Source organism: Mobula hypostoma, chromosome 6 (assembly GCF_963921235.1).
Source record: "Mobula hypostoma chromosome 6, sMobHyp1.1, whole genome shotgun sequence".
NCBI lineage: Eukaryota > Metazoa > Chordata > Chondrichthyes > Myliobatiformes > Myliobatidae > Mobula > Mobula hypostoma.
Window position 1 is genome coordinate 180,724,265 of NC_086102.1, and position 23,501 is coordinate 180,747,765.

The 23,501-nt window shown below is 40.5% G+C and overlaps 1 protein-coding gene across 3 annotated transcripts in view; it reads left to right on the top strand.

Annotated features, from left to right (window-relative positions):
• Window positions 1-23,144, top strand: part of scn1laa (sodium channel, voltage-gated, type I-like, alpha) — a 225,497-nt gene extending 202,353 nt beyond the window's left edge. For all 3 annotated transcript variants that reach the window (XM_063052347.1, XM_063052348.1, XM_063052350.1), the window contains 4 exons: window positions 5,223-5,360; window positions 12,803-12,907; window positions 14,865-15,135; window positions 19,077-23,144. In XM_063052347.1, coding sequence (XP_062908417.1) covers window positions 5,223-5,360; window positions 12,803-12,907; window positions 14,865-15,135; window positions 19,077-20,260 — 1,698 coding nt within the window. In that variant the 3' untranslated portion in view covers window positions 20,261-23,144. The remainder of the gene's footprint in view (window positions 1-5,222; window positions 5,361-12,802; window positions 12,908-14,864; window positions 15,136-19,076) is intronic.
• Window positions 23,145-23,501: the final 357 nt, after the last annotated feature.

The following is a 23,501-nucleotide window of genomic DNA, read 5'->3' on the forward strand; positions in this document are numbered from 1 at the left end:
TTTGCTCTCTTTTTGCACTTCTTACTTAACTTTTTTATATATATATATATATATATATATACAAATACTGTAATTTACAATTTTTAATTACTATGTATTGCATTGTATTGCTGCCACAAAACAATGAATTTCACAACATGTACTAGTGATATTATTCTGATTCTGAGTAATAAAGTGTGGCCATGCCAGTGATGGCCACGTTCATAAGTACCAAGAAAACTAATTGTCAGTACAAGGAGGTTCTTGGCATTATCATGTAGGTCTGCACCACCCCTGCTGTTGTAATTCACAGGCTCCTTCCATCCCTCTTTCCAAGAGTATTCACCATTAATAAAAAAAATTGCCTACTTTCCCTTGAAGATGCCATTATGCATCTTAACATAAGCTCTTCACACCTTTAAACAGAATCAATGCTTTGAAAGATGATGCAGAATTGTTGTGCGTTTTCATTTTGAAATGTTGAGAAGTTGGGGTGGCACGGTAGCGTAGTGGTTAATAAGTCGCTTTACAGTAGCAGTGACATGGGTTCAGTTCCCGCCACTGCCTGTAAATAGTTTGTATATTCTCCCTGTGACCGCATGAGTTTCCTCTGGGTGTTCTTATTAAATGGAAAGAATGCTCCACGTTTTGAGGAAGAGGACACAGCCAACATGCTCATTATTTTTAATAGTTAACAAGCTTTCATGAACATTGGACCTGCAGTTAAAATCAGGTGGAGTTTTTTTTACTTATTTCTCAAATTGCAACAGAAGTCTGAAACTTAAAATTATAATTGTCCTTATTCCTACAAAGCTGTGTTGATAATTTGAATAAACCTTTGGGGTGGAATGGAAACGTAGTGATTAGCATAATGGCTTATAGTACAGGCAATCCAGGTACAATTCCCACTGCTGCCTGTAAGGAGTTTGTACGTTCTCCCCGTGACCACGTGGGTTTCCTCCGGGTGCTCTGGTTTCCTCCCACAGTCCAAAGACCTACTGGTTGGTAGGTTAATTGGTCATTGTAAATTGTCCTGTGTTTAGGCTGACGGGCATGGCTCGAAGGGCAGGAAGGGCCACTTCTGCGGTGTATATCAATTAATGAATTAATCAATCAATCAATAAAAAGATAGAAAATAATAAATACATAAATAAAATTTCTCTAATAACAGATTGGTGAATAGAATTTCCACAGCCACCTCTTTCATATTAAAATAAAATTTTATTCTTTTGCTGAAGGCTGTCACCCTGAAATGCCAGCTGTCATTTCCTTCAATAGATGCTGATTTCCTCCAGTATTTTGTGTGAGTTACTCTAGATGCCCAGCATCTGCTGAATCTTTTGTTACTCTTTTGATGATCTTTAAAATAGAACTTCTGAGGGATAATTTTCTTGGAAGAAAGAGATCACAGGAGTATCCCTAGGAGCATGAAAATCTGCTAAAATTTGTCACAAGTGTCAGTTGGTTGCCTTATGCTTTTGACTGGATATCAGGTAGTGTTTACTTAGTGTCTTTGGTAAATTAAAAAGAAACAATTTGTTATTGCAACTGGAGCCTCCAGCAACCCTTTTAGAACTGTTAGTCAGCTGTTGTTTGCTCAGTTTTGGCACTTAGATAAGTTACCCTACCTAAGGAAAGAAATAATTGCCTTAGAATGGGACACCACTGAGTTTTACTGGGATAGAAGTCCTCAGATGAAAAGCCTGCTGTGGTTATAGATGGCAAGGTCAAAGGGTAGGGTGCAGATGAGGAAGAAGATCCACAAATGAACTCTTAAACTCAACTCCTCTCACTTTTATTTTTAAGAAAATAATAAAATTAGGATCAACACATGTGAAGTGCTGGGTGGACTCATAGATCAGGCAGCATCAATGGAGAAAAATGAGTCGATGTTTCAGACCAATACCCTTAACTTCAAATACATATAATAATTGCCAATACTGTATATAATATATTATAAAGATCCAAGAGTTTGGTGATAACCTTATCTGGAGCTTTGGATGAGATGAGAAAGCAGATATTGCCTTTATTGATAGTGGGGGCTGCTGGAGGGGGAGAGGGATTTTGGGGTTCTGATGTTTCTATCATTCATTCTTTGGGATCTCTTGTTTTGTGAAGAGCAAGATTTTCAGATTGTTTATTGTATACATTCTCTGATATTAAATTGAACCATTTGAACCATTGAGAGTGTGGCTAAACTTATTGATAGCTTATTTAATTCAACAAAAATATCTTTGAGACAATTGTGCTACTCTGATAAGATGGGGAAGGATATATTGTGTCAATATAGTTTATCGCTTAGTTAGTAAAACAGTCATTACTGGGAGAAAGTATCTTGGGATTTTTGCTCTGCTTCATCAAAAACTCAATGTTAAAGTTGTCATATCTCTTTGATCTTAACCGTCCATATTCCCATAACGTTCATCTACCTCATTTCCCTCGAAGTTATCTTGCAGTCTTGAGCCTTGTACAGTAAATCTTCAATGGCAATCCCATGTGGAATCTGCATCCTTAATCTCCTTCCCAAAATCAATCTACTTCTATGTATCTGTTCCCCCCTTTAAGATGCTTCTTGACCACATCTGGGCATCTAGTCTAATGCTTCCCTCTGTGGTCACTGTCAATATATTGGTGTCCGTTTATGGTATTTAAATGTAAGGTATTACTGTAAGAATTAAATTTTTAATTCGAATTGCTGTCAGGACCATTACATCATTACAAGGATAGCATGTTTATATACGTTGAGACTTTATAAAGCGCTGCTGAGGCCTCACATGGTGTATTGTAAGCAGGTTTGGGCCTCTTATCTTAGAAAGGATGTGCTGAATCTGGAGAAGGTTCAAAGGAGGTTCACGAGGATGATTCCAGGTTTGGATGAGTTGTCATATGAAGAACATTTGATGTCTCTGGGGCTGTATTCACTGAAATTTACAAGAATGAGGGGTGACCTCATTGAAACCTATCAAATGGTGAAAGGGCTTGATAGAGTGGATGTGGAGAGGATGTTTCCTCTGGTGCAGGGAGTCCAAGACCAGAGGACACCACCTCAGAATAGAGGGACATCCTTTCAGAATGGAGATGAGGAGGAGTTTCTTTAGCCAGAGAGTGGTGAATCTGTTGAATTTGTTGCCACAACTGGCTGTGGAGGCCAAGTCTTTATGTATCTTTAAGGCAGAGGTTGATAGATTCTTGATTGGTCAGGACATGACGGATACAGGGGAAAAGCAGGAGATTGGGGCTAAGAGTAAGATAAAAGGGTCAGCCATGATGAAGTGGTGGAGCAGAATCGTTAAGCCGAAAGGCCTAATTCTGCTCCTATATCTTACAGTCTTATATACATATATTTTTAAAAATTCAAAGACTTTTGACATACCATGTGGACCAAATTTATCGGTGTAAGTTCTTGATTTTTGCATCTGGACATCTTTGAAACAAACAAGGAAGTGAAGTAATTACTGAATTCCTTCAAGAGGTGATCCCTAATGCTATGGGCTAGCATGTACCCATGCAAAGTCTCAACGGCAGTCCGGATTGGTTGAATATAACTGCCATCCACACACTGATGAAAATCAAGGACAGGAAAGGACAATAAAAGGAACTTGAAATGAAGTTTGAGTATGCATGGCAGGAGTTTGAATAGAACAGGAATGTGTATAAGAAAAATCTTTAGGCCAGGGTTTAAAGAAAACCTTTGTTTTTCTCAGTTAACTTGGTAAATTTATTTTATTGAGATATGGTGCGGAGTAGGCCCTTCCAGGCCTTTGAGCCACACTGCCCATTAATCCCCTGATTTAATCCTAGCCTAATTACAACCGGTACTGCGGGAGAAAACCAGAGCACCCAGAGAAAACCCGGGTGCTCCAGTTGTCCTGTTGTGGGTAGCGTGGAGGGCTGTCAGGTGCTACAGCGGGATATTGATAGGATGTAAAACTGGGCTGAGAAGTGGCAGATGGAGTTCAACCCAGATAAGTGTGAAGTGGTTCATTTTGGTAGGTCAAATATGATGACAGAATATAGTATTAATGGTAAGACTCTTGGCAGTGTGGAGGATCAGAGGGATCTTGGGGTCCGAGTCCATAGGACACTCAAAGCTGCTCCGCAGGTTGACTCTGTGGTTAAGAAGGCATACGGTGCATTGGCCTTCATCAATCACGGGATTGAGTTTAGGAGCCGAGAGGTAATGTTGCAGCTATACAGGACCCTGATCAGACCCCACTTGGAGTACTCTGCTCAATTCTGGTCACCTCACTACAGGAAGAATGTGGAAACCATAGAAAGGATGCAGAGGAGATTAACAAGGATGTTGCCTGGATTGGGGAGCATGCCTTATGAGAATAGGTTGAGTGAACTAGGCCTTTTTCCCTTGGAGCGACGGAGGATGAGAAGTGACCTGATAGAGGTGTATAAGATGATGAGAGGCATTGGTTGTGTGGGTAGTTAGAGGCTTTTCCCCAGAGCTGAAATGGCTAGCACGAGAGGGCATAGTTTTAAGGTGCTTGGAAGTAGGTACAGAGGGGATGTCAGGGGTAAGTGTTTTCACGCAGAGCCGTGGGAGCATGGAAAGGGCTGCCAGCAACAGTGGTGGCGGCGGATACGATAGGGTCTTTTAAGAGACTCCTGGACAGGTACATGGAGCTCAGAAAAATAGAGGGCTATGGGTAACCTTAGATAATTTTTAAGGTAAGGACATGTTTCAGCACAGCTTTGTGGGCTGAAGGGCCTGTATTGTGCTGTAGGTTTTCTATGTTTCTAACCCCACGCGGTCACGAGGAGAATGTACAAACTCCTGACAGGCAGCGGCAGGAATTGAACCCGGGCCGCTGGTACTGTAAAGCGTTGTGCTCAGCACAGCGCTACCGTGCCGCCCCACAGCACAGTGGGGACCGGTGGTCAGGGTCCATGGCATATAAAGCTGGGAACCCCTGCTTTCGACTAGATATGACCAAGTAAGTGAAGGATCAGGTGAGGGGGAAAACAATGGGACTGTAGTAGGTAGATTTCTTTTGAGGAAGTCAAAAGGAAGTAAGAAAGAGAGACAGGAGAGACAGAGTGAAAGAGAGAGAGAGATTAGAGAAAGTACCAATATCAATTTAGTCATAATACGTTTTAAGATATGATTCTGGGAGTTCTGAATTGTCTTTTAATACCACATATATCAATAAAACATTAATGTAATGTAAAACAAAGCAAATTGATTTTTTGTTCCTATTTGTAATCTCTTTGCCCTGAATTATATTTTTTAGGTGAAGCAGCAACCTGACTATGAATGCAATCTGTATATGTATTTTTACTTCGTCATTTTCATCATCTTTGGATCTTTCTTCACCTTGAACTTGTTTATTGGTGTCATTATTGACAACTTCAATCAACAGAAGAAAAAGATAAGTATTTTGACTGAAATAAAACTAATATGGCTAATTTGAATTTAGCCTTAAAGTTGTGTTCATAAGGTGCCAATAATGCAATAGATTTGTGCACTTCCCCTCAAGGTCAGATCTGTCAAATTACAGTGGACAACCACATAATGGGAAATATATGTGAAACTTCACATGTATCAATTGTAGAGTGTGTATTCCTTATTTTTATCCATCACCTTTGACAGAAGCATTATTTTTCCTTAAAAGTAGCCTGTTGTTTCATTGTTGTTTGGACTGTGAGAGTTTGTCTGGGTGACTGCATTTTGGCATCTTTGATGTCTCTTCTTCCCTCTTTAAATCTCACTATTTTTGGTCTTTTTTTCTTTCATTTCCATTTTTGTTGTTTACATTCTGCTTCAATTTGGTGATAATAGACAATAGACAATAGGTGCAGGAGTAGGCCATTCAGCCCTTCGAGCCAGCACCGCCATTCACTGTGATCATGGCTGATCATCCATAATCAATACCCCATTCCTGCCTTCTCCCCATATCCCTTGACTCCGCTATCATTAAGAGCTCCATCTAACTCTTTCTTGAAAGCATCCATAGAATTGGCCTCCACTGCCTTCTGAGGCAGAGCATTCCACAGATCCACAACTCTCTGGGTGAAAAAGTTTTTCCTCAACTCCGTTCTAAATGGAATACCCCTTATTCTCAAATTGTGGCCTCTGGTTCTGGACTCCCCCAACATCGGGAACGTGTTTCCTGCCTCTAGCGTGTCCAATCCCTTAATAATCTTATATGTTTCAATCAGATCCCCTCTCATCCTTCTAAATTCCAGTGTATACAAGCCCAATTGCTCCAATCTTTCAACATATGAAAGTCCTGCCATCCTGGAAATTAACCTCGTGAACCTCCGCTGCACTCCCTCAATAGCAAGAATGTCCTTCCTCAAATTTGGAGACCAAAACTGTACACAATACTCCAGGTGTGGTCTCACCAGGGCCCTGTACAACTGTAGAAGGACCTCTTTGCTCCTATACTCAATTCCCCTTGTTATGAAGGACAACATGCCATTAGCTTTCTTCACTGCCTGCTGTACCTGCATGCTTACTTTCAGTGACTGATGAACAAGAACACCTAGATCTCGTTGTACTTCCCCTCTTCCTAACTTGACACCATTCAAATAGCAATCTGCCTTCCTGTTCTTGCCACCAAAGTGGATAACCTCACATTTACCCACATTAAACTGCATCTGCCATGCATCTGCCCACTCACCCAGCCTGTCCAAGTCACCCTACATTCTCATAACATCCTCCTCACATTTCACACTGTCACCCAGCTTTGTGTCATCTGCAAATTTGCTAATGTTACTTTTAATCCCTTCATCTAAATCATTAATGTATATTGTAAACAGCTGCAGTCCCAGCACCAAGCCTTGCGGTACCCCACTTGTCACCGCCTGCCAATCTGAAGGGGACCCGTTAATCCCTGCTCTTTGTTTCCTGTCTGCCAACCAATTTTCTATCTATGTCAGTACCCTACCCCCAATATCATGTGCTCTAATTTTGTCCACTAATCTCCTATGTGGGACCTTATCAAAGGCTTTCTGAAAGTCCAGGTACACTGCATCCACTGGCTGTCCCTTGTCCATTTTCATAGTTACATTCTCAAAAAATTCCAGATTAGTCAAGCACGATTTCCCCTTTGTAAATCCATGCTGACTCGGACCGATCCTGTTACTGCTATCCAAATGTGCCGCTATTTCATCCTTTATAATTGACTCCAGCATCATCCCCACCACTGATTTTTCACTATTTGCTGAAGTTGATTTGACAGTATATGTATCTGATTCTGTTTGTAACCCAAATAGGTGGTTTGCAGCTACAATTTGAATGAGGCCTGAATTTGGTTGTATTATTCCTCCTGTATGCTTACGCAAGCCCAAACTCAATGAAGTCCCACATACAGACAAGGAACTATGTGCATAAAATGCATGGCTCCCCAAGTGTATTAAGCTAATTGATTCTAACAATATTAACGCCATCCAGTTTGGGCCAGCAAGGGCAAAGGCAAAGGAGTGAGTAGGGATAGTTTGGAGTAATTCAGAGCGGGTCGGAGCATTATAAAGGGCCTTAGAAAAACTCATAAACATGAGAGATTCTGCAGATGCTGGAAATTCAAAGCAACACACACAAAATGCTGGAAGAGCTCAGCAGGTCAGGCAGCATTGATGAGAATGAATAAATAGTTGCTGTTTCGGACCGAGATCCTTCTTCAGCACTGGAAAGGAAGGGAGAAGATGCCAGAACAAGAAGGTGGAGGAAAGCTGGAAGGTGATAGGTGAATCCAGGTGGGTAGGAAAGATAGAACGCTGGAGAGGAAGGAATCTGAAAGGAGAGGAGTGTGGACTACAGGAGAAAGGGAAGGAGGAGGGGACCCAGGGAGAGATGATAGGCAGAAGAGAAGAGGCAAGAGGCCAGAATGGGGAATAGAAGAAGAGGAGAGGGGGATGGAAACATTTTTTTACCTGAAGGAGAAATTGATATTCATGCCATCAGGTTGGAGGCTACCCAGCCGGAATATAAGGTGTTGCTCCTCCCCTTTGAGGATGGCCTCATTATGGCAATAGACCGTAATGTCAGAACGGGAATGGGAATCAGAATTGAAATGTTTGGCCACCGGGAAGTTTGCTTATAAAACATCAAACTCTTTGCTTTTCTTGGTACAAGCAAAAGATGACTGTAAAGTTCTTTGAACCATTTTCAGAGTGGTCGCTCAGACCTGTAAAGGAGGGAGGACCTTCTGTTTGTTAGAAAAGCTTCTGATCAATGTCTTCCATTTGGTGTGGAGGCCTGACTGGCTTAGGATCTTAGTGAGGGCGAGCTGCTTGGCCATTTACACCGCTGTCTGAAAAGTAGCATCAGGCTGACTTTGGGCATAAACCAAATGACCAAGGAACCCCTAAACAGCCAATTTTTAATTGTCATCAGTCTGATCTATGAAAGAGTAGTTGCCACGATAAACTTGTATCACTATTACTTATATCTGATCATTCACATGTTATGTTTTTATACTTTGTAGTTTGTTAAGTATTTATTATTGCTCCGTTCTTCTCTCCTGGTTTCTAATTGTTTTATTTTGTGTTTTGCATATGATTATTTTGTATATGGTTGTTTTGCATAGTGATACTGTATCTGCATATGGCTATTTTGCATATAGTTGTTTTGCATATGATAATTTTGCACATGATTATTTTTGCATATTATTATTTTGCATATGATTAGTTTGCATATTTTTCTCTGCTTCTGGTTCCTTGTTGTTTTCAATGAAATGAGTCTCCATTAGACTGACGTATAATCTGTTTATCTGAATCTCTGTTGTTTCAGTGCAGTCTTCAATCTTCAAGCTTTATTCTCTGTTTACCTCTCTCTGTTCTGTTCTCGTGATCTATTTTTCCCTCTGCTTTCATGTGTTGTTTAGTTTTCTCTCCTCTTTCCAGTTCTGTGTTCTATGTGGCTGAAAGACAGTGACTGATTGCAGAATTCAGGGCAATGGAAGCAGGGAGAAGAAGTGTTGACAAGGGTAGCAACCACGAAGAACGCAATCACTAAGAAGCTGCCACATCCATTACACTGAGAAATATGATGCACTGAAAGATGCCCCACTTCCCTTGCAAGATCATGTTTTTTGATTGGCTCCCAAATACTGCATTATAACCAGGGCATTCTGTATGTATCTCCTTTCTTTTAATTCCAGCGAAAAATCATTGATTTTTGTAATCTTACTCAGTAATGTGATAAAATTGCAGGCATGTATAGAATCAGGGAATTTTTCTTTATTCATGTGGTCCAAGATTCTTTTTTCACAGGGTCCTCATTGAGACAAACTGTCAATTCACATGCTGTAGGCAGGTGATTATTCTTGGAGGGTTGTTTCTGAGGTACTCAGCTGGGGAAATCAGAACAGCCCCCTGCTTCTCCTCTTGGAGAGCCCACATCTACATCAGGGCAAAGTTTAAAGTTAAAAATATTAATTGTTTAACTGCAACGAGTATTGAGACAGAACTAAAAGCTAATTGGGACTGATTGCCTTGAATATAATATCATTCAAGTAATGAAATCGTTGTGGAAACCACAATAGTATTTGCATGGTAAGCCTGGAATATCCCAAGCTTCCAGGTGTCATGTGGAAGTTAAAGAAGCAAAGTACATTTATTATCAAAGTATGTATTCAGTTTACAACCCTGAGATTCATCTTCCCACAAAACAAAGAAACATCATGGGACCCATTCAAAGGAAAACATCAAACCCCCAACACACAAGGAACAAATCACGCAGGCAGCCACTAAAATATGAGCGAAAAACACAGAATATAAATCATCAAGCCACAAGTCTTCAAAACGGTCCAGGAATACTCATTTCAGCACAGCTCTGTTTAGTCCAGTGTCACATCGCTTCCCCACTGCCAACCGCTGTGCCAGTTAGATGTTGCAGATATAAAATTTGAGTGCAAATTGTTGGAAGTGTAAAGAAATTGCAGCTATTCTGTGTACTAAGCATAGATGAAATGAAAGTAAGCTAGGGATCTTAATGGACAAATCTTAGTCACAAAAAGAATCGAGCTATATTGACATGGCATTTGCATAGCAGGGGAATTAAGGGTTATAGGGAAAAGGCAGGTAGGTGGGGATAACCGAATGGCCAGATCAGCCATGATCTTTTCGAATGGTGGAGCAGGCTCAATGGGCCATATAGCCTACCCCTACTCCTATTTCTTATGTCTTATGATAAAGTTACAAAATTAAGGATCAGTGGAATTGAATGTCAGCCGTTTTCTTGGAAATAGTGCTGTGTGGTCATTAATCCATATCAATTTAAGAAAATAGTTTGGTACTTGGGCATTTTTTTTGCTTCATGTACTTCAGCGATCTCACACTTGTGATGTTTTGAAAGAAACAACATCTCTCACTACCGTAACTAAAAGAGAGTTGTTTCCTATGTATCAGCTACGCATTTCTTGGATCTTTGATTTTGATTAATCATCTGCAGATGATATACACATATAGATAGACTCAGTCACTAAATTTATACAAGTTGTCTTCGGTCATTCAATGCCATTACAAAGGAAACAACAAACCCTCATCATTGGTTTTCGGCAAACCCACAAGATGCCAAGCATCAATGAAACATCAAACCACAAGTCGTCAAAACCCAGATAAGTGTGGGGTGGTTCATTTTGGTAGGTCAAATAAGATGACAGAATATAGTATTCATGGTAAGACCCTTGGCAGTGTAGAGAATCAGAGGGATCTTGGGGTCTGAGTCCATAGGACACTCAAGGCTGCTGCGCAGGTTGACTGTATGGTTAAGAAAGCATACGGTGCATTGGCCTTCATCAACCATGGGATTGAGTTTAGGAGCCGAGAGGTAATGTTGCAGCTACATAGGACCCTGGTGAGACCCCACTTGGAGTACTGTGCTCAGTTCTGGTCGCCTCACTCTAGGAAGGATGTAGAAACCATAGAAAGGGTGCAGAGGAGATTTACAAGGATGTTGCCTGGATTGGGGAGCATGCCTTATGAGAATAGGTTGAGTGAACTCGGCCTTTCTCCTTGGAGCAACGGAGGATGAGAGGTGTACAAGATTGATCGTGTGGATAATCAGAGGCTTTTTCCCAGGGCTGAAATGGCTAGCACGAGAGGGCATAGTTTTACGATGCTTGGAAGTAGGTACAGAGGAGATATAAGGGGTAAGTTTTTTTTACGCAGAGAGTGGTAAGTGCGTGGAATGGGCTGCTGGTGACAGTAGTGGAGGTGGATCCAATAGAGTCTTTTAAGAGACTCCTGCACAGGTATATAGAGCTCAGAAAAATAGAGGGCAATGGGTAACCCTAGGTAATTTCTCAGGTAAGGACATGTTCGGCACAGCTTTGTGGGCTGAAGGGCCTGTATTGTGCTGTAGGCTTTCTCTGTTTCTAAATATATGTGCAAGGAATTGGTGCCCTGTCAGTGATATTGGTTATAGTATGGAGTTATGGAGACTGCTCCCAAAAGCCCAGAAGTCTCATTACTACATAAACCTGCACACATCACGGTGGACTTCACCAGGAATGTTTTCCTTTCCCCTCGACTTTTGGTCCTGTAGAGAATCACCGATTTACTGTATTAGCATGTCGCATGTTCTAAACCTCATCACCAGTGCACTACACCTAGTGAACCTTGCACTGGTACATCTGAACTCCAGCCCCATTGAGTCCAGGTGCTTTCTAACGTTGCGCTAGGGGGTCAGATACATTTTGTGCTCGATCCCTTCACATGACACCAGCCATTGCTGGTGCATCTAGCATGGTTCCATTTACTTGATGGGGTTACCAACCTTAATTATAAAGGTAAGTCTCACTAAATATTTTGCTCACTTTGATTCATTATAGAATTATATTTTTGATTAATCAAATAATTAAAAATAATTTTTCAATATATTTGAACCAATGTATTTTTTTCCAAAATATACCTAATTATCAAAAGCATTTATTAACAATATGTCAGGGCTTAGAAATGGCAGGACTGAGATGGGGGCAAGTCTGCAGGGCGTGTCATCACTGTTCCACTTATTGCTCAGCTGGTAGAGTGAAGACCTCATGCTTACTGGGAATCGTGCGACTGCTAAAGGGTTGAAGGAGCTTCAGGTCTGGTTCGAAATAAGCAGACTGAGGGCTCAAAGGGCCACAAGGGCCCATTCCAAGCTGTATCTCAATAAATAAAAAATAAATTATCTTAATTTACTGAGCCACATAGCAACAAGACAAATTTTAACCTATTTAACGTTGTTGATAAATAAACTTTATAGATACAAATGTCAATGTTAATGGACAACATATCAAAACTAAATTATGCAAATTAATGTTAAAAATCTGTTCCCAAGGACAGTAGGAATTCCTTATACTGTGAACAATGTTTTCACCATTCACCTCTTGAAGCTTTGTGGTCTTTTTCAATTCAGACCAGGGTGAATCTTGGAAGGAGTGTCACCAGAAATTGCACTAGGCAAATCAGTGATATTTATCAAATCGTTTCTCTAAAACCATTGAGCAGTAAGTCTAAGACTGGGCCAAAACTTTGAAGTACGAAAAGTGCAAAAGTTAGCAAAGTTCTATAAACTCCAATATAAGTTGGAAAAAAAGGGAAAAGTAAAGCTTTTATTCTTCATCATTTTCAAATTTATATTTACAACCTATAAATATAGTTATGTAAAATATTTATGCTTTTGATGCAGCAATCTCTTTGTAATACAGTTCAAATAATCTGATGTTTATTGAGCTAGAACAGGGGATCCCAACCTGGAGTCCATGATATATGGTTGGGAACCCCTAGTCTAGAAGGCCCTGGAAGCCTGACGGAATGTTGTAAAATTAGCATTCGTTTGGCTGTGAATGTGATTATAACCAGTATGTTTTTGTCATTTTACCTTGGAGGTCAAGATATTTTCATGACTGAAGAACAAAAGAAATACTACAATGCAATGAAGAAGCTAGGATCCAAGAAACCACAGAAACCTATACCAAGGCCCTTGGTAAGAGCCATTAATTTAACATATATCAAGAGCAATTGTACAATTTTCACTATAATACTGAACTCAACAGTGTAAGTGGAGGTTTGAGTAATTGGAATCAAAGAGGCAGGAAGTAGGTGACGAGGACAGGAGGAAGGAGTGATGAGGCTGGATGAGAAAGAGCCACCGTTTTGATGGCAGCAAATATCATTAACCTCCAGGAGGACCATTGTCTTGTCATAGGGTTTGGAGGTTTGCATGCCTCAATGACTCGGAGAGCTATGTTAGGTGGAGAATTAGCCTTGTGCTTTGGCTCTTGGTAGTGTTACCCATGCCAAACAGTTCAAAGAGTAGATGTCACACTAAGAGTGGTCCACCAGTCCTCCAGGTTTGGGGGTCCAGTTGAAAATTTTAGGGGATTTTGTGAGTCTGTGTGAGAGAGAGGGAGCGAGAGAAAGAGAGGGGAAGAGGCGCAGGTGGGGTTGTTTTATGAGATATAATCATTTTATTTAGAAACCTACCTGTGGTGGGTTCACAGCATTTAAACTGGGGCCAGTGCAGTCTCCAAAAGCACTGTGAGAATCTGTGCTTACACACGTGACGTGCTATCTGACATCTGGAGGCCTAATCTGATGACGTATAAAATGGTGTACACATGGAAAAATATGAGATTATATACTATGACAGACTAAACAAACATAGAGTATTTTTTTTAAATGGTAAGTGATAATGATTTGTTGATGCTCAAAGAGACCTGGGCATCCTTGAGGGCATGTCAATGAAATCTAACATGCAGGTGTAGCAGGCAACTAGGAGGATGAATGATACGTGAGTCTTTAATGTGAGAGAATTTAAGTACAAGAGTAAAGATATCATACAGTAATTATATGGGTATGATAAGACTAGATGGGAAACATTGTGTACAATTTTGCTTTTCTTTCTGGAAAAAGGATATACTGATTGTAGAGGGAGTGGTGGGTGGAGATATGTCTCTGCCAAAGGAAATCCAAGGTGTAGCATCTGCTTAGCACCTCTTCGCCCATGTGCAGGGTCATGGGAAGCCATGGGAGCAGATAGTGGATGGGCGTATGAGCAGCTGGTGCATATCACAAGTCCTGGTTATGCACCCAATCTCGCCAGGCAGACAGTCTCTGAGGAGTATTGATAATGGCTGAGGTCACCCACCTTGTAAAGACACTGCCTAGAGGAAGGCAATGTCAAACCACTTCTGTAGACAAATTTGCCAAGAGCATTCATGGTCAAAGACCATGATTACCCACGTCGTACAACACGGCACATAATAATGATGATGAGAGGAAGTGCAGTAAAGATTTGCCAAATTGGTTCCTCAGATGACAGGTCTGTCAAATGAAGAGAGAACAAATTGACTATTTAAGCAAAATTATAGATGATCTCAATGAAATAAATAAATTTCTTGGAAGGTGTGCTAGGATAGATGTGGAGAAAATCTTTTCCTTGACTGAGGAATCTAGAATTATGGATCATAGTCTCAACATAAGGTTTAGACCTTTTAGGATCGAGGTAATATTTTTTCACTCAGAAGGTTATATAATATGGGCAATTTCTACCCTGGAGTGCTGTGAGACTTGTTCATTGATTTTATATTGCTGGATACTGAAATAAATAAGTGATATGGTGATGAGAGAAGACAATTTCTGAAAAAGAAAATTGACCATAATTTTATTGAGTATTGGAGCAAGTTTGAGGAGAGTTTTGATTTTTCTGTTCTTCCTGCTTTTCTAGCTTTATACTTTCTACTTTATTGTCGCCAAACAATTGGTACTAGAACGTACAATCATCAAAGCGATATTTGATTCTGCGCTACAGTAGAACTTCATTTTTCTACGATGCATGTCTTTCCCTACTTATTAAGAAAACTAGCTTGGATATGTTGAAAAAATATTTTTGCAGGTGGTACCATTAGTAACTAATATATCTGATACTGTTTGTTTTATAGAACAAGATTCAAGGCATGGTGTTTGATCTCGTAACCCAGCAAGTTTTTGATATCAGCATCATGATTCTCATTTGCCTTAACATGGTCACCATGATGGTAGAGACTGATGATCAAAGTAAAGATATGGATAACATCTTATATTGGATCAACATGGTTTTCATAGTTCTGTTCACGAGTGAATGTGTGCTTAAGCTGATTGCGCTTCGCTACTATTACTTTACAATTGGCTGGAATACTTTTGACTTTGTAGTCGTCATTCTTTCTGTTGTAGGTAAGAACATTATAAGGCTTAAATCACTGTCCAAAAAGTGTAATTTCTTTTGTTATTTGTCTTTGAACTTGAACATAATGGCTTTGCTGTTTGACTAAATCTTAGGAATTACAGCTATTTTGTGAAAGATATTTAGCAGCAAAATTATTCAACAAAACTTGACAAGTACCTGCATTAAGTTCAAAAGTTTATTAGATACTGTGAAACAATGTGAAACTGTAGGTAATTACTTGTCTGATATAAATTCCAAATAGAATAGAGGTTTTGTAATATTTTCAGTGTAAAAAAGCATTAGGAAATATTAACAATGTTTAAAATTGAGTTTTTTTTAACCATTTGTTTTATAATAGGATGCAGTTGGTGATATTTTTATATCTGTCTAGTTAGGATCACAGAAACAGGCCCTTCAGCCCATCTAGTCTGTGCCGAACCATTTAAATTGCCTACTCCCATCGATCTGCACTGGAACCATAGCCTTCCATCCACGTACAAGTTGTTTATTGTTATTTAACTATATACATTTGTATAACGTCTATAACCATATCATGTACTGTATATAGAAATGAGAAAAAGCTCCTTTGAGCCAGGGTGTAAAGCACAGTAGTACACATAATGCACAATAACTTTTAATGGTAAGGATAAAAACTACAGTTGAATCACACGTAAATAACAAACTGAAGTGTAATAATATTCATGTTGTAAGGTACGGGACAGATTAACCAGTGACACTTTGATTACAATGTGGCAGGGATTTCAGAAGCCCAGGGGAAGAAACTGTTTCTCATCTAGACAGTTCTTGTTTGTATGCATCGTAGTCTCCTGCCTGATGGTAGAAAGTCAGAGAGGATGCGGGATGGATGGGTGGGATCCTTAATAATACTAAGGGCCCTGCATACGCAGCGCTCCTGATAAATGTCCCCGATGGATGGTAGGGAAATCCCTATGGTCCTCTCAGCTGTTCTCACAGTCCTTTGTAGGGACGTCCGGTCTGATGCTTGGCAGCTCCCGAACCAGATGGAGATGCAGCTTGTCGGGTATTCTCAATGGGGATCTTATCCTATCCAAACCTCTCTTAAATGTTGAAATCAAGCTTGCGTCCACCAGTTGCACTGGCAGTTCATACCACACTCTTATGACCCTCTGAGTGAAGAATTTCCCCTCATTTTCCCTTTAAATTTTTCAGCTTTCACCCTTAACCCTCTGGTTGTAGCCCCACCCAACCTCAGTGGGAAAAACCTGCTTGCATTTATCCTATCTATACCCCTCATAATTCTGTAAACCTCTATCAAATCTCCTCTCAATCTTATACGTTCCAAGGAATAAAGTCCTAACCTATTCAATTTTCCCTTATAACTCAGGTCCCCCAGTCCCAGGCACATCCTTGTAAATTTTCTGTGTACTCTTTCAACCTTACTTACATCTTAGCTGTTAGGTGACCAAAACTTCACACAATATTCCAAATTGAGTCTCACCAATGTCTTATGCAAATTTAACTTCATGTAGTGAAAAAGATCTTGGTATTACTGGAGTAAATACTATGTTCTATGTTCTATGTTCGTGACACTTCTCACGCTCTTAAACTTTTCGATGATTTTAAGTTCCCTGGCCCCCACCGCTTTATTTTCACCATGGATGTCCAGTCCCTATATACTTCCATCCCCCATCAGGAAGGTCTCAAAGCTCTACGCTTCTTTTTGGATTCCAGACCTAATCAGTTCCCCTCTACCACCACTCTGCTCCGTCTAGCGGAATTAGTCCTTACTCTTAATAATTTCTCCTTTGGCTCCTCCCACTTCCTCCAAACTAAAGGTGTAGCTATGGGCACCCGTATGGGTCCTAGCTATGCCTGCCTTTTTGTTGGGTTTGTGGAACAATCTATGTTCCGTGCCTATTCTGGTATCTGTCCCCCACTTTTCCTTCGCTACATCGACGACTGCATTGGCGCTGCTTCCTGCACGCATGCAGAACTCGTTGACTTTATTAACTTTGCCTCCAACTTTCACCCTGCCCTCAAGTTTACCTGGTCCATTTCCGACACCTCCCTCCCCTTTCTAGATCTTTCTGTCTCTGTCTCTGGAGACAGCTTATCTACTGATGTCTACTATAAGCCTACTGACTCTCACAGCTATCTGGACTATTCCTCTTCTCACCCTGTCTCTTGCAAAAACGCCATCCCCTTCTCGCAATTCCTCCGTCTCCACCGCATCTGCTGTCAGGATGAGGCTTTTCATTCTAGGACGAGGGAGATGTCTTCCTTTTTTAAAGAAAAGGGCTTCCCTTCCTCCACTATCAACTCTGCTCTTAAACGCATCTCCCCCATTTCACGTACATCTGCTCTCACTCCATCCTCCCGCCACCCCACTAAGAATAGGGTTCCCCTGGTCCTCACCTACCACCCCACCAGCCTCCGGGTCCAACATATTATTCTCCGTAACTTCCGCCACCTCCAATGGGATCCCACCACTAAGCACATCTTTCCCTCCCCGCCCCTCTGCATTCCGCAGGGATCGCTCCCTACGCGACTCCCTTGTCCATTCGTCCCCCCCATCCCTCCCCACTGATCTCCCTCCTGGCTCTTATCCGTGTAAGCGGAACAAGTGCTACACATGCCCTTACACTTCCTCCCTTACCACCATTCAGGGCCCCAAACAGTCCTTCCGGGTGAGGCAACACTTCATCTGTGAGTCGACTGGGGTGATATACTGCGTCCGGTGCTCCCGATGTGGCCTTTTATATATTGGCAAGACCCGACACAGACTGGGAGACCGCTTTGCTGAACATCTACGCTCTGTCCGCCAGAGAAAGCAGGATCTCCCAGTGGCCACACATTTTAATTCCACATCCCATTCCCATTCTGACATGTCTATCCACGGCCTCCTCTACTGTAAAGATGAAGCCACACTCAGGTTGGAGGAACAACACCTTATATTCCGTCTGGGTAGCCTCCAACCTGATGGCATGAACATCGACTTCTCTAACTTCCGCTAAGGCCCCACCTCCCCCTCGTACCCCATCTGTTACTTATTTTTATGCACACATTTTTTCTCTCACTCTCCTTTTTCTCCCTCTGTCCCTCTGAATATACCTCTTGCCCGTCCTCTGGGTCGCCCCCCCCCTTGTCTTTCTTCCTGGACCTCCTGTCCCATGATCCTCTCGTATCCCCTTTTGCCTATCACCTGTCCAGCTCTTGGCTCTATCCCTCCCCCTCCTGTCTTCTCCTATCATTTTGCATCTCCCCCTCCCCCTCCAGCTTTCAAATCCCTTACTCACTCTTCTTTCAGTTAGCCCTGACGAAGGATCTCGGCCTGAAACGTCGACTGCACCTCTTCCTACAGATGCTGCCTGGCCTGCTGTGTTCACCAGCAACTTTGATGTGTGTTGTCTTGGTATTACTGTTTGCTAAATTGTGGTGTATAACTGCAGTGCTCAGAAAAATTCACAAATCTCACACAAACCTTTGGTTTTATAAACTGTCATAAATGAAAATTCATCATCGAGCTGAGGAACCATTAAAGAAGAAGGTTTCTCTCTGGGTGCTCCAGTTTCCTCCCACAGTCCAAAGATGTACTGGTTGGTAGGTTAATTGGTCATTGCAAATTGTCCCGTTATTATATCAGGATTAAATGGGAGGGTTGCTGGGTAGCATGGCTCAAAGAGCTGGAACGGTCTGTTCTGTGCTTATTAAGTAAATAAATAAACAACTTCTAAGTTTTCATATGTGATAAAGATGATAAAATACAATGAAAATTGGACCAAGACAGCAAGATATTTCTGTATTATGAAGTTATAAAATAGTCTTGATATTGATTCTTATCATTTGTGATATTTTCTCAATCGTTCAATGTTGTGTTGTTCTTAACATTGTATGAAATGTATAGTGTATGTGTTATTGCACAAAATAATTGGCAAAATCTAAATAATTTGTATTTTCTTTCCTCCAGGCATGTTCTTAGCTGACATCATTGAAAAATACTTTGTGTCGCCAACCTTGTTTAGAGTGATCCGGCTTGCAAGAATCGGCCGTATCTTGCGCTTAATCAAGGGTGCTAAGGGAATCCGCACGCTGCTGTTTGCGCTGATGATGTCCCTTCCTGCCTTGTTCAACATTGGTCTATTGCTCTTCTTAGTCATGTTCATTTATGCCATATTTGGAATGTCTAATTTTGCTTATGTGAAGAAGGAATCTGGCATTGATGATATGTTCAACTTTGAAACTTTTGGGAACAGCATGATCTGCTTGTTTCAGATCACCACTTCTGCTGGCTGGGACGGGTTACTGGCTCCAATTTTAAACAGTGGGCCACCAGACTGTGATCCTGCAAAAGATAACCCAGGCAGCCCTATCAAAGGAGATTGTGGTAATCCGTCAGTTGCTATTCTATTCTTTGTTAGTTACATTATAATATCTTTCTTAATTGTCATAAATATGTACATTGCTATTATTTTGGAGAATTTCAGTGTTGCTACAGAGGAAAGTGCTGAACCACTGAGTGAAGACGACTTTGAGATGTTTTATGAAGTTTGGGAAAAGTTTGATTCAGATGCAACTCAGTTTATGGAGTATGGTAGATTGCATGATTTTGCAGATGCCTTGGAACCACCACTTCGTGTGGCAAAGCCCAACAAAATACAACTCATAGCGATGGATTTGCCCATGGTCAGTGGAGATAGAATTCACTGCCTTGATATCTTGTTCGCCTTTACAAAGCGTGTGCTGGGTGAGGGTGGAGAAATGGATGCTCTTCGACAGCAGATGGAGGAACGCTTTATGGCATCTAATCCATCCAAGATATCCTATGAGCCCATCACAACCACTCTGCGACGTAAGCAGGAGCACGTGTCTGCAACCATCATTCAAAGAGCTTTCAGGCGATACCTGATGAGGCGAACTCTGAAACAAGCATCTTTCATGCTCAAAGAGAAAGGGAAAACAAGCGAGCTTTTACCAGGCAAAGAAGAGATGGTGATAGATAAATTCAATGAAATCTCCACGACAGACAAAACTGATATGACTCCTTCCACCACATCCCCACCATCCTATGATAGTGTAACAAAACCAGACAGAACCAGGGAAGAGAAAGAAAAAGAAGACAGAGGCAAAGATATAAAGGATTATAGAAAGTAAAATGCAAACAAATCAAAAAGGATCCACTTTGTATGACATTGTTTACAGCTTTTAAGTGTGACCCAACCGTATCAACAGACTCCATTTGGAGATCTATGCCAAACAAACGATTAGTATATAATGAGGTCACTGACCCTCACCAGAAGCCGGTGACTCTGTATAGTGGGGGGGAGGGGGGTGGTATGATTGGAGAGTCAGCAGGTGGAATAGAAGGTTACTGTTTTCACTACTGGTTGACACTGCTGAAGAGGAAAGTCTAAATAGCTCCTAAGACTGGAGGAACAAGACAAAGGGACCAGAAAATTTTACATATTTGTGTCATTTCTTGTGTAATACTAGTGTGTTTTACCTATATATTTTGCATTACTGTTGCCACAGTTCCACCGTTTATACCAGGCCCATAGCAATTCACACATTATTTTATAATTCATAAGTTATATATTATATGTGACTATTTTTCTAAATGGGGGGTGGGCCTTTATGTTTTTGGGAAGAAGTTTCACGCACTACTTTTAAGGTAAGTGGATCACCCCAGAAGTTTAGGAGAAAGCGTTTGACATGGACAAAACAAAAGTCTTGCATGGAAGCATGTTGCACTTGTTCATGGTGCATGAGGAATCATTAACCCACAAATCTAACAAAATATTTTATATCTATTTAGTGTTTCAGGGTGGCCCTGATGTCCAAGGTGCTTTACTAAATGTGTTGTGTTATATTTGAACAGTTCTCATATGTGCCTGTTAGTTCTTTATAACCCCTAAACTGAGAGTTGATGGGTATTTTTATGTGGGACATTTACAAACAACTCTCAGCAGCTGCAACTTTAGTGTAAGTTCTAAAAGACACAGTTACTATTCCTTTTGTACTGCCATGGGTGGATAGAATCGAGGAGACCTAGAAAGGATCCACCCAACAAAACTGAATTGACCAAAATGGAACTTTACAAAACTGCTCTGCTTTATCCTGCAGTATTGTTTAGGCATCTTCAGCTCTCACTAAGATTGACATTGCACAAGACAAAGAAATCCCTCTGTGATGTAAATAGTTACTTCATATTGTGGTGCATATTTGAGCAAATATTTATCTCGGCACAGCATTCAATGCGTCAAATATGCATCACATGAAGTCTAGTTAGCAAGCTTTTGCCGGACGTGTTCTATATCATTATATATAGTTTGGATACTGTCACTGGCGCATGTTTATTGCTTTTGCTGCTCTACACTGCTCCTTCCACTGCCCAGAAGTGATTGAAATGTGAGAAGACATAAGCCAGTGATAAACTGAGAACTTGCTCCATAAGAACTCACTCCTCCTAGTTTACAGTGAACGAAGAAGCATTTTTACTTTTGAGTTTCTAGATTCAATTGTATGCTGTATGACCACACTCTTACAGGATATGTTGCAGATTGCTTGAAATGCTCAATGTGGTTGAATTTTATAAAGAGAATATAAATATTGTAAAAATCCATTTTATTTTACTTTTCAGCGTTTGTACATATAAAATGTTAATGAGAATGATTTCAGGTCAAAACTACAGACACTTTTTTTTACATTGATCCATAGCACTTTTTCCATCAGTGAACTTCCCAAAAGAGAAAGAACAGAAAATTTTAGTTTACTTTTTAACAAAATGCACACATTTTCAGTATAGCAAAAATTAATTTGTGCAAAGTTTGGACCACGATTCACTTCTTTCTGCAAAGTGATATCCAGAAATACAACGAGGGGTAAACATTATTCAGACCTAAGCACTGCCTGTCTCGAAGGTGTCAGGGAAGGAATCCTTGATCCTTTGTACTGTCCCTTTGGAGACCTTTTTGTCTTGTGACATAATTCATGCTGCACTAGAATGGCTAGAAGAGAAAATGGGTCCACAGTTTACTTTCACAAGAACAAAGCTGATATTCTTTAATCACACCCAGGTTTTTTTTGTGTTTTCTTACACAAAGAGAATTTAAATGTAAACTCCTTATATTAAGCCTATTGACTTGTAGCGTTATAGTGAACTGCATGCAGGATAATGCTAATATTACCGTAAATAAATGGTAAGACTTCATTACAGAAACAAGCTAAGAGAATAAATAATTTTTTTTTAATTGTACGTAATGACTGACTCTCTGTGTGGATTTTTTTTTTGGTTTGGTTGTCTTGCACATGCGTCCATTGTGTTGTACAAAGAAAATCTTAAGAGTCTACCTACAAACTGTTATTGGAAGATTCAGAAACCTGCTCTAATGTATTCTTTGGTTGGTAATATATTCATAATGTATTACATATTCAGTGCATTTCTGAAACCTTTTTCTGGGTTTGCTCCCTTTGGTATTGGATTATTGCATAAAATGTTTAGTACATTCTATTTGTTTAAGTAGATGCTACTTTTTTATAATATTGTAACTCTATATATCCAATTTATTTGCACAAATTATGCAGTTAATACTCCATATCTGGGTGGTCCAATATTTTATTTTCTTTCCATTGTGCTAAGTTGAGGAAATGCCAATCATGTGGTAGTCTGTTTAACATCAAACAATTTTGACAGTCACATAAAGGATTAATAAAAAATGGAATTTTATGCAAAATAATATTGTTGGGGATGCTGATTTATTTGCAGAAGCAGCATCTGTGAATTTGTGATCAGAAGGTTTAGATCTTGAGTACTGATAAAAAACTTAATTTGTGATCAAGAGGTTCGGATCTTGAGTACTGTTAATGGACAACAGGTCTAGCAATGGAATTTGAGAAATCATGAGATTTAGGAGGATGAGAGTGAAAGCCTGAACCACATTGAAGGTTCTCAGAACGCTGCTGTCATTACTCAGATAGAGGAGCATTGAGAAAAAGTTATTTTAGTCAGGAAGCGTACAAGATGACCTTTGATCATGAGGCTCAGAGAAGAAGACCCTGGAGTCTTGGAGTGTTAGGGGCAGATCATGGTTCTGGAAATGCTGGGAAGTCCAGGGAATGTGTGCCATAAATGTTTTAATGATATCTAAGCTACTGAAGGCAGGAGTTTTTATATGGATCCTGGAAACAATCCTCTTTTGGCAGGTCCAAGGGATTGAAAATGTCTTGCTCCCATTCTGGCTGTGTAGGTGCTGATATAGCTCTGAAGCCAGTGCTATTTATAAAGAGCTACTGCATTCTCCTGACATGTGGACTCCAGGTTCACAATTGATCCTTTCCCACTTTGAGCATTTGTAGACCAGTGGTAGCTGGGTAACACTTCTTCAAGGGAGCTTTG